This window comes from Physella acuta, unplaced genomic scaffold (genome assembly GCF_028476545.2).
Source record: "Physella acuta isolate Inbredline_101_S28 unplaced genomic scaffold, ASM2847654v3 ptg001309l, whole genome shotgun sequence".
In the NCBI taxonomy this organism is placed as follows: Eukaryota; Metazoa; Mollusca; class Gastropoda; family Physidae; genus Physella; species Physella acuta.
In genome coordinates, this window is record NW_026732824.1 from 226,150 (window position 1) to 243,184 (window position 17,035).

Below are 17,035 nucleotides of genomic sequence, written 5' to 3' on the forward strand. Positions count from 1 at the left end.
GTCACCAGTGAGAGACGGCTGGCTCAACCTTTTACAGTCTTACAGACAAGAAATGTTGACTAACGTAATAAAATAAATAATATTTTCTCGTCTTACATAAAACACAGATCTAGATCATCTAGAAATCTAAATAGAAGGATAAACTTGACAATAACTTCGTTGAACGTTTGCTAAAAATAGAATCAATGTTGACTTTCAGACCAGTTGTTGTAGCTTTGTTTTTCTTTTAGTCTTCTGGATTCTAGGCTAGATTACAGTTGATGTTTTTAAATAACTTGAGGTTGTTTTTTTACTGCCACTACTAAAGTTAGACCTAGTCCCTAGGCCCCTACCTACGAAACCACTTCGTTTATTTTGTAACCGAGACAAACAAGTGTACCAGTCTTATTCGTATGTAGATCTAGATCTATGCATATTTAAATATTTATCATTAAATATTATTCTGAACAAATCAACCTAGGCCTAACAAAAAATTAGTATTTTTTAGGATGAAGAGTATGAATTCAATTAGCACAGGTCTGTGGCCAAGTAGGGGGGGGGGGGGGGGGGGAGGGGGGGGGGGCTAGGCCCCGAAAAATGTCCACTCTCCCCCCCCCCCCCCCCCCCCCGAATGAAAAAGAATTAATATTAAAAAATGTGCCCCCCCCCCCCCCCCGGAAGAAACTGTTTTCAAAATCCTGTTTGTGCAGATTTGAAGTTATCTACATTCAAGCTTATTTCCTTTACAAAGAATCTATATAAAAATACCATCTCCAATTTTACAGTACATAGGGCGGATGAAGTTGCGTGTACCTGTTTTAGTGTCTTCGACACATGAAGGGTTAGTGTGGTCATCACTATCTATGCTCTGCAGCCTTTACTTTCACTGACCAAAGTCATTATCTTTCGTAAAGGGATATAACCATGTTTTTTTTAATTCGTCGAAAATATTAAGTGTGTTGTTTCCCTTTGCAAGGAGAATAACGGAATGCTTTTGCTGTTCACTGTTTGCTAGGCCTAGATCTAGCTTTTAATGATTTAGCTGAAACCTGGTAACCATAATTTATTAGTGAACCATTTTGGTTAATGCTTGTTTTATTATATTTTAATAAAATTATTATTTTTTATTTGATTTAAAAGAAAAAGTGATTTATCACACTCTGATTTTCCCTTTTCTATTTCACCGTAAGTCTCGAGTTCGAATCCTGGTTCAAGTAAGTAGACCGTCCCTGAGTCCACCCAACTCTGATGTGTACCTAACTCAGGGAAGGAAGAGTAAAGGCGGCTGGGCATAGTGCTGACCACACTATCTCTTCATAAGCCGAGGCAGTGGCGTAGCCAGGATCGTCTCACGGGGGGGGGGTTCCAATATTGCACCCCCCCCCCTCAAACTTTCGATTTGCACCCCCCTCCAACTTTCGATTTGCACCCCCCCCCCCCACGCTCATACTTTATATATATACCGAGGGGTCTATGGGCCCCCCCTAACCCCCCCCCCCCCCTGCCTACGCCACTGAGCCGAGGTCACAGAAACAAGTGGACTCTACTTCACTTGCCCCATAGACCGTCGGGTTAGAAAGGGAAACTTTTTTACTTCACACATCGTTACTTAATTAATATTATTAAATGCACTTATAAACTAGAATTCTAGATCTGGATATTTCAATATTGTTTAAGTTTTCGTGATGCTAAACTGACTGGCGGCCATGGTCGATTTTGTCAACGGCTTATTAAGGCTCATTTCGGTTTAAATACATAGTCTACTAGTATACTACATACATAGGCCTACATATTATACTAATAGATCTCTAATTTCATTTCGAAATGCCTAGCGCGTTAAGCGCTATGTTAACGGAAACGATTTTTTGTGTTGTAAACAGTAAACAAAATGTGATGTCTAAGAATAGTTCAAAATGGCAGACCAAAAGTCCCTGTAGCTATTTTAGATCTAGATCTAGGGTTAGTGAATAAACATTAAATAATACAAACCCTCATTTTTAAAAACGGATGATATTTAGATTCTAGATCTGCAGCTTTTTCGTTTTGAAGTTTTGAAAGTTTTTTCAGGTTGGTCTTACTTACTCTTACTTACAGTCTTAGTGACTCTTAGTCTTACTCACTCAGACTCAGAGACTACTCAGAGAGTCTACTACTCTTAGTCTTGTCTTAGAGACACTCTTGTCTCTTAGTCTTAGTTAAATTACTAAAAAATTAGTTAGTCTTGGGACTCTTAGAAGACAGTCAGAAGACTTGAAACTTGAATGAAAGTGAACTTCAATTTCAAACTTCTTTCAATCACTTTCATTGAAAGACGTTTGAAATTGAAGTTAGAACCAGAACTATTTGATTTTCATTTTGATCATAGTGTAAACTAAAGTGTAAAGAGAGTAAAGACTAAAAAATAAAAAGACTAAGAGCACTTGATTTTGTATTTTTAGTATTTGACTTTTGGTGGTAGTTACTATTCTGACCTGGGTTCCTAATGCCTAATACTAATAACGAGCCGACCCGCGGTGTATCATACGCCGCTAATTAGTTGTTGTTTTTTCTACTTTTCAGTAATTCATAATTTGTGAATTCGACAGTACCAATGCTGCCACTGAAAATATTTGCTTTAAAACACTAAACCCCCCTTCTCCCCCCCCCCCCCGTGAAAGCAGCCTCCTCTTAGTTACCTCCTCTAAGTTTAAAATCGTTTCAAACTAAATTATCTGCCCCTAATAGCCGTCACCAAACCCGGCTATATGATTGTATTATGTAAACATTTAACGTGAACACAGCTCACCAGGCATTGTGAGGGGTGAGCGGGGGGGAGGGGGTAGCGATAGAGAGGAAGAGAGGGGATTGCAAGGCGCGCTAGCAGCTTGTTTTCTAACGGCTCCCAGAAGAGAATTATATATATAGATAGTGTATTAGATTAGTTCCTGCCGCTATTATTTAATTATTAAGACCCGTGTCCCCATAACCATGGCTGCTATTCGGACCTGTGCATTAAGTTTGGAAATATATATTTGAAATATATAGGCCTATAGATCTAGTAACTAGGTACACACTCCTGTAACCAGTAGGCCTATTAAAATTATACTTTCTATGTTTATTTAATATTACTTGTGGATTTTCTCATATGACTATGTTTATGTTGTTGTGTTTCATTGTGTTTTTTAAATAGGGCCTAGTTGTGTGGATTTGCTTCTGTAATGTTAGGTCCTTCTATTTTTAAATACCCTGCCCTATAGACTATAGATTATAGATTCTATATATTCAGCTCTATAGGCCTAACAAAATAATTAAGTAGGCCTACCTATTGAATTCATATTAATAAATAACGTCGTGCCTCCCAAATCTATGAAGTTACCAGTTCGGAACCTAACTAAACAAGAATTTTTCTTTGCTTATTCCTGGTATATCTTAAACTGTCAGTTTTGTTCGATTGTCCAATCAGATAAGTATTTAACTAAGTTTCTAGTTCTGTCTTAATCATTGCTTTGTATATTTGTTGATTTTTTTTTATAGATTCTATACCCTATCTTTTCTAGATTAAGATTTTTAAACATGCCATTTCTACACGCCGTTGCTCATATGATCACCTTCTCACGTTTTCTTGTCAACACAAGCAAAATACTGACACAGTAGCAGTACATAATGAATCTCATCTGATGTTCTGATTTTTACTTGTTTATTTGAAGATTTAGAATTTTGAGTTAGACTTGCCCCTTTTCCCTAGAGCAGTGGTTCCCAACCTTTTTCGAGTGGCGACCCCCTTTCATAAAACGTAAGTGACCCGCGACCCCCATATAATTAACAAGTCTAAATTAGTAAAGAAAATAATAAGCACTCAATTAATATTTTCTAGTAGACTTTCAATATGAATTATTCTTGATAACTGTTTTAATACGATGAGCAAAATTACATGCTATTAACAAGCATTAACTAGCATTAACAATTAAATTTTACAAATTTAAGAATTCATCTTGTTATTCATCGGCAATGCTGGTAACATCAAGGAAAGCAGAGAATGGGTGACAAAGCAAATTCCTCTTCTTTCAGCTCGGGGAAAATAACGCCGCAGTTCATTCTCAAGAGATTCAAGATGCACAGAATCCTTTAAAATTTTATCTATAACACCACACAGCAGAGTTTCTCAAACATGGCAGTATTTCATATAAGCTTATGTTGATCGAATATATCTGCTAGGTATGATACTCTCTCCAACCACACCATGTCGTTAAAGCATATCAAAAGGTCTTGTTTCCTTGCACTACCAAGAAGATCTTGATTTCATCTTTCAATTCAAAAACACGATTGACATTTCCTATTGACAGCCAGCATACTGAAGTGTAGAACCTCATGATCTTTATTCATGTCTTTGCACAATTCTTGAAACAGACAGGTGTTTAGGGTTCCAGATTTAATATGATTTACGACTTTTATTAGCAATGGAGTCGGATAAGTCTTGCTGGCGAGAGCATATGTGAATCATGCAGTGGATTCCCTGTCATTACTTTTTTCTGAAACCCCTATTTTGACCCAAACATGACGCACCATCCGTACAAGCCCCACAGCCGTTTTCCCATTTTAATCCTTCAGTTTCAAAAAATGTATTTATTTTCTCCATGATATCTTCACAAAACATCAACTCTTATTCGCTAACATCTGAATGAATATATTTCACAAAGACAAGCAACTGCAAATACGAACTCACGTCTGTCGACTCGTCAACTTGGAAATCAAACAATGGTGAAAGCTTGATTTCATTCTAAATTTGTCTTTTATTATTAGACAGAGATATTTGTTGCATCTTTACTGCACTGGAATCCCCAAGAATTAATTTTACCATCTTCAGCATACATGGTTTGATGAGATTTTCTCCTTTGTGTGAGAGGTTTTTTGCTTGGCAATTTCTAATACTACTTCATATGATGCTTGCACTATAATGTGTTTTCTTGGTGAAAACGTTCTGTTCGATCAAGTCTCTGACGTTTGCAACTAGCTTCATGCTGACGAAAGAAATACATATCTTTTTCTGTGTGTTCCGAGTGACTCGTCTCAAATTGACGTTTGGAAGTTTTCATAGACTCCTGACAAAGAACAACTTTGCACAGTACAAATTGTTTATTCTCTATTCCATTTCCAGTGATGTTAGTAATGCTGAATTTCAAATATTTTTCTAAATATTTATGTTTTTTATTCATTGCTAGAGTTTAGTATACCAGTTGGCGACCCCCCAGAAAGCCCTTCGCGACCCCCAAGTGGGTCTCGACCCCCAGGTTGGGAACCCATGCCCTAGATTGTTAAAAATATAAAGATACCCATTCTGACTTTAAAATTAATTACTTATAAATAGTGCATATTAAGTTAGTCATATTTCTGTATCCCCCATATATAGGCCCTATATGTGATTGGATGGTATGGTCACTTTTTATGCTCAGCCGTCTTAACTCTGCTTTCCACTAATTCATTCAAAACCAGATAACCATCAGAGTTAAGTAGAGCTTGCTGGTTGAATTTAATAATTAAGTTTGATTGGTTAGTTAAAAATTGCTTCCCAAATCGCCCTGTTTGTAAACTTATACCATTGTTATTTATGTTTCGTCCTTGGTTTAAAAGTTTCCATTAGCTTAATTATTAATATTTGAAAATAACCTAAAATTTATTTAACACATTTTTATTTTAATTCTCCAGTGACAGAATGCTTTTTCCTGGCATAGAAATAGAAGAGTATGGGTCTAGTGATGTTGAGCATTCTTTGGTCAAATTTGTCAATCAATTGTGACTTGTATTTATTTTGCCCTTAAATTTAATTTTTTAATTTCGACTTAGGTTTTCAAATTTCTTTTTCCTTTTTTCAGCTCTTATTGTTAAGCCCGCCTACATAATCATCATAATGCTTGTATTGCAGCATTCTCGTTAGGCCTAACAGTATTATTCACTAAGCTAGACTTGATTAAGTGGGGGTTACTTTAGGGTTGTTTGATTGTGACCAGCAGTAAGCTACATGCTATCTGTATGGTTATGTAGGGGTTTCTATTTAAGTACCAGTTGCCTTGATTTAGAAAGTTAATTATGATACCATTTTTTTCTTTTACTAAAAATAACACATTTTTGCGGTAATTCTCATTTCAGATGACCTTTTTATTTAGTCAAAATTCAAACTAATTATAATTTTTATGAGGATTATGTTAATTGTGATAAATTAAGTCATTTTCAAATTATTTTTTTTTATCTGACCTAACATCATTTCAGCCAAACAACAGAAGATGAATCAGTAGAAGATAGGCAAGCAGATGAGGTAATAAGGAAAAGTTTGAAAGATATTTTGCTAGCGACCATCAAGATGGGGAATGGGATGAACAAGGTCAGGTGATGCTTACATCATTAGCTCTATTGCCATGTCCCTTTATGTCTATTTATATGTAAATGTGTGTGAAAATATATATATATATATATATATATATATATATATATATATATATATATATATATATATATATATATATATATATATATATATCCATGAATATAAATGAATATATGTACTTTGTTTCTGGGGGAGGGGGGGGGGGCACCACAAAGTGCCGCACTGGGTGACACCAGACCTAGCGACGTCACTGGTGTATGGTAATAAGTATGTTACAAACTTTAGTTACATATCTTGTAGATTTTGCCTGGTCTGTATATTGGTAACTTCCGTGATGCCAAAGACAACAAGCAACTAAATGAGAACAATATAACACATATTGTGGCTGTGCACGACAATGCTAAAAAGATTGTAGAGGTAGGTTGCTGCTTATATATATTCCTATTACATCCTGACATTACACACACACACACTTATACACACCCGGAGACACTCAAGAACCCTGACTCTAACCCAAAACTTCAACCTATAACTAACCCAAACACCAAATCTAAACCTACGTCTAACTGTTACACATTACTTATATCTAACACTAAGCCAAAACCTACCGTAATCTTTGTGTCAGCCTGACGTATAGTTCAGGATTAGTCATGTGAGGGTTTTTTTGTCTTAAGTCCAAAATATCATGGTTCAAACTAGGTGGCTCATATTGAAATATATATGTTAACATAGAGGTGTATTTTACAGTTTTCAGTATAATATTTTTTTTAGAAGAATGTTTGTGTATATTGCCAGGATAAAAAATATTTGTGTATGTTGCCAGGATAAAGAACATTTGTGTATGTTGCCAGGATAAAGAATATTTGTCTATTTTGCCAGCATAAAAAATATTTGTGTATGTTGCCAGGATAAAGAACATTTGTGTATATTGCCAGGATAAAGAATATTTGTGTATATTGCCAGGTTAAAGAATATTATTGTATATTGCCAGGATAAAGAATATTTGTTTATATTGCCAGGATAAAAAATATTTGTGTATGTTGCCAGGTTAAAAAATATTTATGTATGTTGCCAGGATAAAGAATATTTGTCTATGTTGCCAGGTTAAAAAATATTTGTCTATGTTGCCAGGTTAAAAAATATTTGTGTATGTTGCCAGGATAAAGAATATTTGTGTATACTGGCCAGTGACTCCCCCGACCAGGACCTCAGCAAATATTTCCCACAAGTCATCAAGTTTATACACAAAGCCAGGCTGGATGGTGGAGCTGTTTTAGTGCACTGGTAGGTTTACGAGGCTGTTTTTTTTTTTAGGCTAGAAGTTCATGTAGTGTATATTTAAATAGGATTCTAAAGGTCTACGATACTAACTCCATTTATAGACACGGACAAAGTGAAAAAGAAATCCTATTTTGTATTTTGCCTAGGCTGTGGGAAAAGTGCTAGTCATGGTTATGATCTCCAGACATTTCTGACCCATATCCTAGCCATAACCCTAACATTATAGCTGATGTGTCTAACACTAGCTGGTGTGTCTAGGAGTGTCACATTTAACCTCTACTATATTGTTCTCTCTTCTTTATTGTTCCCTCTATTGTTTTGTTCCATCTACTATATTGTTGCCTTTACTGTGTTGTTCCCTCTGTTATATTGTTCCTTCTACTGTATTGTTCCCTCAGCGCAATTGTTCCCTATACTGTATTGATCCCTATACTCTATTGATCCCTATACTCTATTTTCCCTATTCTCTATTGTCCCCTCTATTCTATAGTCCCCTCTACTCTATTGTTCCCTCTATTCTATTGTCCCCTCTACTCTATTGTCCCCTCTACTCTATTGTTTCCTCTGCTCTATTTTCCCTATACTCTATTGTTCCCTCTACTCTACTGTTCCCTCTACTCTATTGTTCCCTCTACTCTATTGTTCCCTATACTCTATTGTTCCCTCTACTCTATTGTTCCCTATACTCTATTGTTCCCTCTACTCTATTGTTCCCTCTACTCTATTGTTTCCTCTACTCTATTGTTCCCTCTACTCTATTGTTCCCTCTACTCTATTGTTCCCTCTATTCTATTGCTCCCTCTATTCTATTGTTCCCTCTACTCTATTGTTCCCTCTACTCTTTTGTTCCCTCTACTCTATTGTTCCCTATACTCTATTGTTTCCTCTACTCTATTGTTCCCTCTACTCTATTGTTCCCCATCCTCTAATGTTCCCTCTACTCTATTGTTCCCTCTGCTCTATTGTTCCCTCTACTCTATTGTTCCCTCTACTCTATTGTTCCCTCTACTCTATTGTTCCCTCTACTCTATTGTTCCCTCTACTCTATTGTTCCCTCTGCTCTATTGTTCCCTCTACTCTATTGTTCCCTCTGCTCTATTGTTCCCTCTACTCTATTGTTCCCTCTACTCTATTGTTCCCCATCCTCTAATGTTCCCTCTACTCTATTGTTCCCTCTGCTCTATTGTTCCCTCTACTCTATTGTTCCCTCTACTCTATTGTTCCCCATCCTCTAATGTTCCCTCTACTCTATTGTTCCCTCTGCTCTATTGTTCCCTCTACTCTATTGTTCCCTCTACTCTATTGTTTCCTCTGCTCTATTGTTCCCTATACTCTATTGTTCCCTCTACTCTATTGTTCCCTCTACTCTATTGTTCCCTCTACTCTATTGTTTCCTCTACTCTATTGTTCCCTCTATTCTATTGTCCCCTCTACTCTATTGTTCCCCATCCTCTATTGTCCCTTTACCAGTCTAGCCGGTGTATCAAGGAGTGTGACGTTGACAGCTGCGTACATCATGACAGTGACAGACCTAGGCTGGAGGGATGCTCTCAACTCTATACGTGGGGCCAGGAGTGTAGCCAACCCCAACTTCGGCTTTCAGAAACAGCTGCAGAATTATGAGAATGAGCATTTGGATGAGGTATGAGAATTTGAATGAGATATGAGCATTTAGAAGTGTGATCTGAACATTATTTGATGTTTGGTTTTTAACATATCACACAAGGTCCAACATTCAACTGTTAGTAAATTAAACTTCCTGTGTAGTTAGAGCTTTAAATTTTTTTTTTATCTCAGTAAAAACACTTTTTCTAACCCAGGAAAGGAAAAAGTTTAAAGCACAATTTCCGAACAACCCTTTCAAGGATGAGGAGGAGTGTCGCTGTAACCTGAAAAGTTTTCAAGAGTACGTAATGAACGGGACAATGCCTTCACGGTCCGACGACCTTTACCCCCTCCCGCACAGAGCCTACCAAGGACAGGTAAAGAAGGACGCGGTCAGGACAAACCATATAGCAAAGGTAGAGAGTAGCTCGGCTCGAAGCCGACATCGTCATCACAACTCTGCTAAACGAAAGAGCACTGTAGTGAAAGCAGATGATATAGATGCAAGTATCGCTTGTGGTCATTGGGTGTGTTCCCGTGGCTGCTTCTAGCTGGGAGTATTGCTTCTGTTCACTGCATGTGTTATGGCTGCCTCTAGCTGGGAGTATTGCTTCTGTTCACTGCATGTGTTATGGCTGCCTCTAGCTGGCAGTATTGCTTCTGTTCACTGCATGTGTTATGGCTGCCTCTAGCTGGGAGTATTGCTTCTGTTCACTGCATGTGTTATGGCTGCCTCTAGCTGGCAGTATTGCTTCTGTTCACTGCATGTGTTATGGCTGCCTCTAGTTGGGAGTATTGCTTCTGTTCACTGCATGTGTTATGGCTGCCTCTAGCTGGGAGTATTGCTTCTGTTCACTGCATGTTTTATGGCTGCCTCTAGCTGGGAGTATTGCTTCTGTTCACTGCATGTGTTATGGCTGCCTCTAGCTGGGAGTATTGCTTCTGTTCACTGCATGTGTTATGGCTGCCTCTAGTTGGGAGTATTGCTTCTGTTCACTGCATGTGTTATGGCTGCCTCTAGCTGGCAGTATTGCTTTGGTTCACTCCCTATATTATGGCTGCTTCTAGCTGGGAGTATTGCTTCTGTTCACTGCATGTGTTATGGCTGCCTCTAGCTGGCAGTATTGCTTTGGTTCACTCCCTACATTATGGCTGCTTCTAGCTGGGAGTATTGCTTCTGTTCACTGCATGTGTTATGGCTGCCTCTAGCTGGCAGTATTGCTTTGGTTCACCCAACATATTATGGCTGCCTCTAAGTAGGAGTAATTCTTCTGTTCACTGCATGTGTTATGGCTGCCTCTAGCTGGCAGTATTGCTTTGGTTCACTCCCTACATTATGGCTGCCTCTAGCTGGAAGTATTGTTTCTGTTCACTGCATGTTCAGGTTCCCACTAGCTATGAGCTATGCTATTAGCCATTTGTGTTTTTATAGCACCTGCACACTAAATGTTGCCTGTGTGTACTTCAGTTGCTATTTTTTATTTTTCACTGCCGTTGGTTATGTAAATGTGGTTTAAATGTTTACAGTAAACATGGCCTCACTGTTGCTACCCACAGCTTTGAAACTACATGCATCAAAACACAGTTGATACTTTCTATTTATTATTTGCTTGTTGTGTGTCTTCACTATTACTAGTAGTGAAAAACTTTTTTTTTTGTAGTTTTAAGGTGTGTGCTAATTATTTAATTTTTATTTTCTTTGTTGTTGTAAAAATAATTTTCGTTTTAATATTTAAGTCTTATGATTTCTTAGACTAATTTAAAAAAACAACAACACTTATTTAAGTTTATTCAATGAAGTATAATTTTTTTAAAGTGTTTAATTTATTGCCATACAGAATTTTTAAAATTGTTAATTTTGATGCATTGATTTTCTTTTATGCTTTTTACTTGTATGATAGTTCCATAAAAGCAACAAAATTAACAATACATTATTTTTATCTCCAGGGTACAGAACTCTCAGCGTCAAGTCCGAATGACTCTGAGCCAGTGATCTCCCTTGAGTGCAGTAGCAATGTTGATGGCACAAAGGAAGAAAATGAGAACAGCATGCAAGAAGCCCCTCAGGAGAATGTAAAGAATGGGCAATAACATACAGCCTATTTAGTGATTGGATTGTGTGAATAGGTGGTTGGGTATAAATCTGTTTGATGAATTAGGCTGGTGTTTTTTTTTTGTCTGGAGAAAATTTTCATATCAACCCATTGCAAGTATTTTTTTATTCCACATTCTCAAGTCTTTTCATTGTTAGTGTTTAGGTGGACCCGGTCAAGTATTGTGACCTCTCTAAGAGGTCAGCTGACATGTGTATTTGTTTATATTCTATTTATCTTTACATATTTCGCATATTTATTGAGCTTGCCTTTTATCCTATAATAAATTGCTCCTCGTCTTGAAGAGTTTATCCCTCTGGTTGATAACTTTTTTTTAGAGTAATAAGACATTTCATGAGGTATTTCTTCAAATAATATTTTCTCAGCCGTATTCATAGATATATAATATATATATATATATAAATATTTACAAATAAGAAATTACATTGTAGAAACAACATTAATTTCTCATTAGCAAGAATAAATTGAAAGATAAATAATCAACAATTTGCTCATCCAAAAAAAAATCTTTGCATCTGCGGAATCGCAGATTGCCGACCACTGCCTTAACTTCATTTTCCCCTTAAAACTGGGCTGACCAGTATATTTTTGGCAGCAAACATATCTAAATTTAGCATTTTCAAAAATAGAACACCCATAAACACAGTCTAGGACAACTTATTTTAAATATTGTTTACTCTCAATTTCATCGAACCAGGCCTTAATGTGTGTTTATTTTTCTATAATTTTTTTTCTAATTCTATCAACTGTCCCTTTACTTCTGTGGTCCTTCTAGTACATGGTATCTTGTGTAAATTAATAAAAAAAACACATTCTCCACTTTGGCTAAATGGATATGTACATGTGTAGATAATTGTGTGTAATTAAAACAAACTTTTCCATGTTGGATAAGTGGATTATAGTAACCCGTCGATGCTAATCCTTGCTGTTGAGGTAACTGTTTTACTTTCACACTGTTTTGTGGACCAGGAACTGTAAAGGGTCAGATGGTTTTATTGTGCTATAGTGAGCTCTAGTCCTTATAATTATTCTTTTTATCTTTGTTCTCTGTTTTCAATTTCTGGGTTTGTTACTTCAAATGTTCAGCTAGTGTAACTAAATGGTCAAAAAGTTATTTTAAATTTATATTCCAGTACCTTTTGTTATTTTAATTACATTCTATGTAGGCCTAATGATTAAAAAACATTTCTATAACATTTTTATAGACAGTTTTGTACACCTAGTTTACAGTTTGAATTTTAAAATAAATTGAAAAATACAAGAAACTTTTTAAAAAACTTTGGCAGCTTATTTAAAACAAAGGAGGTAAGTTGACAAAATTCATTCAAAGCAAAATGTTTTATATTTTAAAAATGTTACAAAAAAACAATTTACTAATGAATACCTAGACATTGCATTAGAAGATATTGATGATAGTATTCTTAGTTTAACCTTCTATTACTCAGAAGTGATACTTTTTTATATGGACAATTTTTTTTTATAATCAGGTGAATATAAATATTTGCAATAATATATGCTGTTCTTTTTTAGAAATGATACTTTTTATCAGATATTGTATTTTTTATTAGAAATGGTATTTTGTACCAAAAATTGTACTTTTTATCAGAAGTTGTACTTTGTATCAGAATTTGTACTTTGTATCAGAATTTTTGCTTATCTTGCTGTAGCATTCACGTAAGTCTCTGGTTAAGATTCTGTCTGAGATCAAGTTTAAATAGAGGTGAATGGTTTTATCACCACAATGAGGACTGTCCTGTCGTACCTCCATGATGACTGAATGGTTGTTTCCCTGTAATGAGGCCAGACCAATGAAGTTCTAAGCAAGGCCTCTTGCCCTTATGAAGAGGACAGATTAGTATTCTTGCAATTAAGATAACTTTATAAACCAAAACTTGTTTAATCAGAGTCTTTAAAACCCCTTGATGTTGGATGTAAATGTAACCTTCAACCCCCATTTGTGCTCTCCTGTCTTGAAGTTTACCAAAACACATTGACTGTCTTCCATTAGATATCATCTCTACTACTTGCCTTATGGAAGATTTTTTTTACAACTATTTATTACTGCATGCCCCATTGTTTTGCCAGTTTGGTTTAGTTTTTTTTTATAAACCTTTAAAAGGTAGTAGTTAGTTGAGTTTGTATACAAGCTACAGACCCTATCTGTTTCTTAAGCCTTGAGTCACGTGGGTGAAGTCAACTTCATGTTTTGTCCTGTTTAAAATTCTGAGAACTGTGACAAACTTGTCACTCCGAGAATATTTCCTCAAGAAATGTGTCTACTGTTTGTTTAATGGATTTTTTTTTTAATAATTTTTTTAAATTTTTTAATGGTAAACTTTTGATAATGTCTATGAGGGAATATTTCCTCAAAAAATGACTATTATTATTTCCTAAAAAAAATTCTGTTATTATTTTCTCAAAAAAATTTCTTTTAATAATTCTTTAAAAAATGTCTACTATTATTTTTCTCAAAAAAATCTATTATTTCCTCAGAAAAAAATTCCATTTTTATTTCCTCAAAAACAAATTCTATTATTGTTTTGGAAGTTCAAGATTTTTATTACAAAAATGTCACATCTGAAATATTCTTTTTTTTTCATAAAATAATTTTTGCCACAAACGTCTGAAGGAAATATTTCCTCAAAAATTGTCTATTATTTTGGAAGGCTGAGATCTTAACCACATATCTGGAATATTTTCTCCAAGAATTGAATTGCTAGTTTTTTTGAACGTTGGATCCTGCATTATTTATTTTTGTTGTACATAGCCTAGATTTCTTATAATTGTTTCCTACTTAAAATAGTTTACTTAATAAATAACCACCTATTAAGCTATGATATATTTGAATAGAGTAAGTAATGATGATATTCTTAGGTTCTTATTTGCCTTAGTCGTATTTTTCAAGTAATACAAACGACACATTCAGATACTACTCAGTTATTTTAAAGAAAGAAAATACTAGCATTTCTTCATTGAAAAGGTAGTAAGAGAGTTAAATATCAGGTGAATTTTAATCAATGGTGGCTATGTTTGCCTCCCATTGTATTACTCACAAGGTTCAGCTTTAAGGCTTACATATTTTCTACTAACAACTCCTGATAAATCTCTATGCATGAGAAACGGGAATGACAAGTCAGGCAAACTTTAAAGTTATATTTAGCACTTTTTTATTTAATATTAAGGAACTGATTTTATAACATCATTTTTATCATTGCAGGCACATTGGCAAATCAATGAACTTAATTGCAAATTAAATTAATTTTAAAAATGTATGTTATCTAAATAAAACTGAGGTATTGACATTTTTTTTTAAGATATCTTTTTTATGGTAAAAGTTTTTAAAGAAAAATATTAAGTCTTGCAATAGTTGAACAGCATAATATAGGGTAAAAGTAAAAGTTAGTTTTAAGTGAGTAATATATTGCATGTAAAATAGATTTATAAATCTGCAAGTATAAGCACGTTAAATATAATATTGTAGGCTCTATATTGTGTTTAAAAAATATTTTTTGTTTTGTTGATTCTCATCAGTTTCAAACATTTTATTTCATGAGCTTTGAACCCTCATTCAAGTAGTAAAAGTGCAGTCTTCAGAAGACTGTAGAAATAGATCAAAGTGTGTTCTCTTAAAAAAAAAATTGCAATTGTGTTTTTGTTTTGTTTTTTTATAATTTTTTAAAATTTTATTTAGATGAGCATTAAAAAAATCAACTATTTTTAAACTAGGATCTCTGAAATGACTAACTACTATTTACAAACATTTCCTGACTCATATTACTTTAAGCCTTTAAGCTATCTAGTCTAGTATGGACAAGGGGAGACTACACAACAAGGTTTTTGCCTTCTCATATTAATAAAATTACTTTCTTGCTTGAGACTTATATTTTACCACCTATGTCTGCAGGCTGGAAGAATGCATTTATTCTTTTAATTGTCAATTCTATTTTATAAAAGAGAAATGTTTCTGCCTTTTAAACAAAAATTGTAATACTTTTCAATAAAACAAATTTTTTTAAACAAAAAAGATGTGTGTTGAATGTTGTGTAAAGGTACCCTTACACAGTGTTTACACTTGTGACTTGTATACTATGCATGTCTAGAAACAAAACTGCAATAACTGAGTAGCCCTACCCCTGTACATGTTCTGAAACTTGTGACTTGTATACTATGCATGTCTAGAAACAAAACTGCAATAACTGAGTAGCCCTACCCCTGTACATGTTCTGAAACTTGTGACTTGTATACTATACATGTCTAGAAACAAAACCGCAGTAACTGAGTAGCCCCCCCTACCACTGTACATGTTCTGAAACTTGTGACTTGTATACTATACATGTCTAGAAACAAAACCGCAATAACTGAGTAGCCCCCCCCCCCCCTGTACATGTTCTGATAAACTTAACCTATGGCAAAGTAGTTTTTTATTTTTTTCTAGTATAATTGACACATTGAAAGTAGTGTTATTATAAACTTGCAACCAAACCAATTTGCCAGATTTCTAGACCTTATGGCACAGCACCAAATAAAAGTTATGTTGCTATTTATAGATGAAATATGGCCACCATGGATCTATTTGATATTTAAATAACAAACAAGGGTGTTTATTATCAGGCCTTCTATCAGACATTGTTGCCTTGGGGAGGGGGGGGGTGCGGATTTAAATTAATTTTTTTCTTCCTACTGGGGAGGGGTGGTTGTATTCAGAGGTCAGTGCGGCCCACCCATACCCACCTAATGAGATGACTTAATAAAAGAGACTTGATTGTTTCAACATGATTAGCCTGCCTTGACTAAAGTGTCTACACTGACACATGCCAGCATTCAAAACTGTCTTTGCTACGATTTAAATTAAAGTCCCCCATACCCCACCACCCCGCCTCCATCCAAATCATTGGACCACCAAACCTCACCCTCCCACTGAAGGTGTGTGAAAGTTTCCCCTACATTTGGTGCAGCATTTATGGAATCTTCCCTTATCTAGTCTAAGTTGTCCACGTCTAGATAAAGGTTAACAGCCTTTAAAAGTCACAGAAATCAAGCAATGTCACGTTTCAAAGCTGGATGTTGGTAAGTGGTTCATGGAAATGTTTTTTTTTTTTGTTTAAAATCCTGAAAAAAATGTGTGTGCAAGGGGGATAAAAAGGGCGTGAATTTTGAGGGTAGAATATTACGTGGGTTACCTCCCATGATTTTAAAAATATCTTTACTGCGCTGTTTTTATTGTTATTTATCTTATCCAAACTCTTAGGAGTTAAATTTTATAGTGCCGGGGACAAGGTACAAGGGCGTGGGACCCATGTTAGACTGTGTAGAGGATCAGTAGAAGAAATGTTAATAGGAAATTTCTGTAGAGGCGCACGGGTTACTATCTTTATCTATAGAAAAAAAAAACAGTAAACTTGGTTCTCTTTTTTTAAAAATTATTATTGAGGTTAAAGAAATGAGGGGACAGGCTATACATATATCGAAAAAAACACATGTTAGTGAGTATTGGTTGAGGGTTATGATATGCGTCTTAGGCTGAAAATATGTAAAAGATTATACTACACAAAGCTGTCCTTCAAAAGATTATCCTACCTACATGAAGCTGTCATACAAAAGATTATCCTACATAAAGCTGTCTTTCAAAATATTATCCTACATCAAGCTGTCCTTCAAAAGATTATCCAACACAAAACACAAGAGATTATCCTTCATA

At 35.2% G+C, this 17,035-nt stretch overlaps 1 protein-coding gene across 5 annotated transcripts; it reads left to right on the forward strand.

Moving 5' to 3' along the window:
* The first annotated feature begins 13 nt into the window (after window positions 1–13).
* On the forward strand, window positions 14–15,354 carry LOC131958275 (dual specificity protein phosphatase 22). Of its 5 annotated transcripts, none has more exons than XM_059323208.1 (9): window positions 1,883–2,046; window positions 5,366–5,460; window positions 5,662–5,697; window positions 6,223–6,334; window positions 6,638–6,754; window positions 7,497–7,621; window positions 9,089–9,260; window positions 9,439–9,726; window positions 11,171–15,354. In XM_059323208.1, exons 3-9 carry the CDS (start codon window positions 5,669–5,671, stop codon window positions 11,312–11,314), a joined length of 987 nt encoding a protein of 328 aa, XP_059179191.1. In that variant the 5' UTR covers window positions 1,883–2,046; window positions 5,366–5,460; window positions 5,662–5,668; the 3' UTR covers window positions 11,315–15,354. The 5 variants fall into 5 exon arrangements, with proteins under 5 accessions (XP_059179195.1, XP_059179191.1, XP_059179193.1 ...); XM_059323210.1 differs by having other exon boundaries at window positions 9,439–9,639; XM_059323213.1 differs by having other exon boundaries at window positions 9,439–9,600.
* The last annotated feature ends 1,681 nt before the right edge of the window (window positions 15,355–17,035 follow it).

What these genes read in the sequence shown, in the direction of transcription:
- LOC131958275 (XM_059323208.1), top strand. Translation starts at nt 5,669, where the DNA reads ATGCTTTTTCCTGGCATAGAAATAGAAGA. An exon ending in CCTGGCATAGAAATAGAAGA is followed by an intron (nt 5,698 to 6,222) that starts GTATGGGTCTAG and finishes ACATCATTTCAG; the next exon opens with CCAAACAACAGAAGATGAAT. An exon ending in TGGGGAATGGGATGAACAAG is followed by an intron (nt 6,335 to 6,637) that starts GTCAGGTGATGC and finishes CATATCTTGTAG; the next exon opens with ATTTTGCCTGGTCTGTATAT.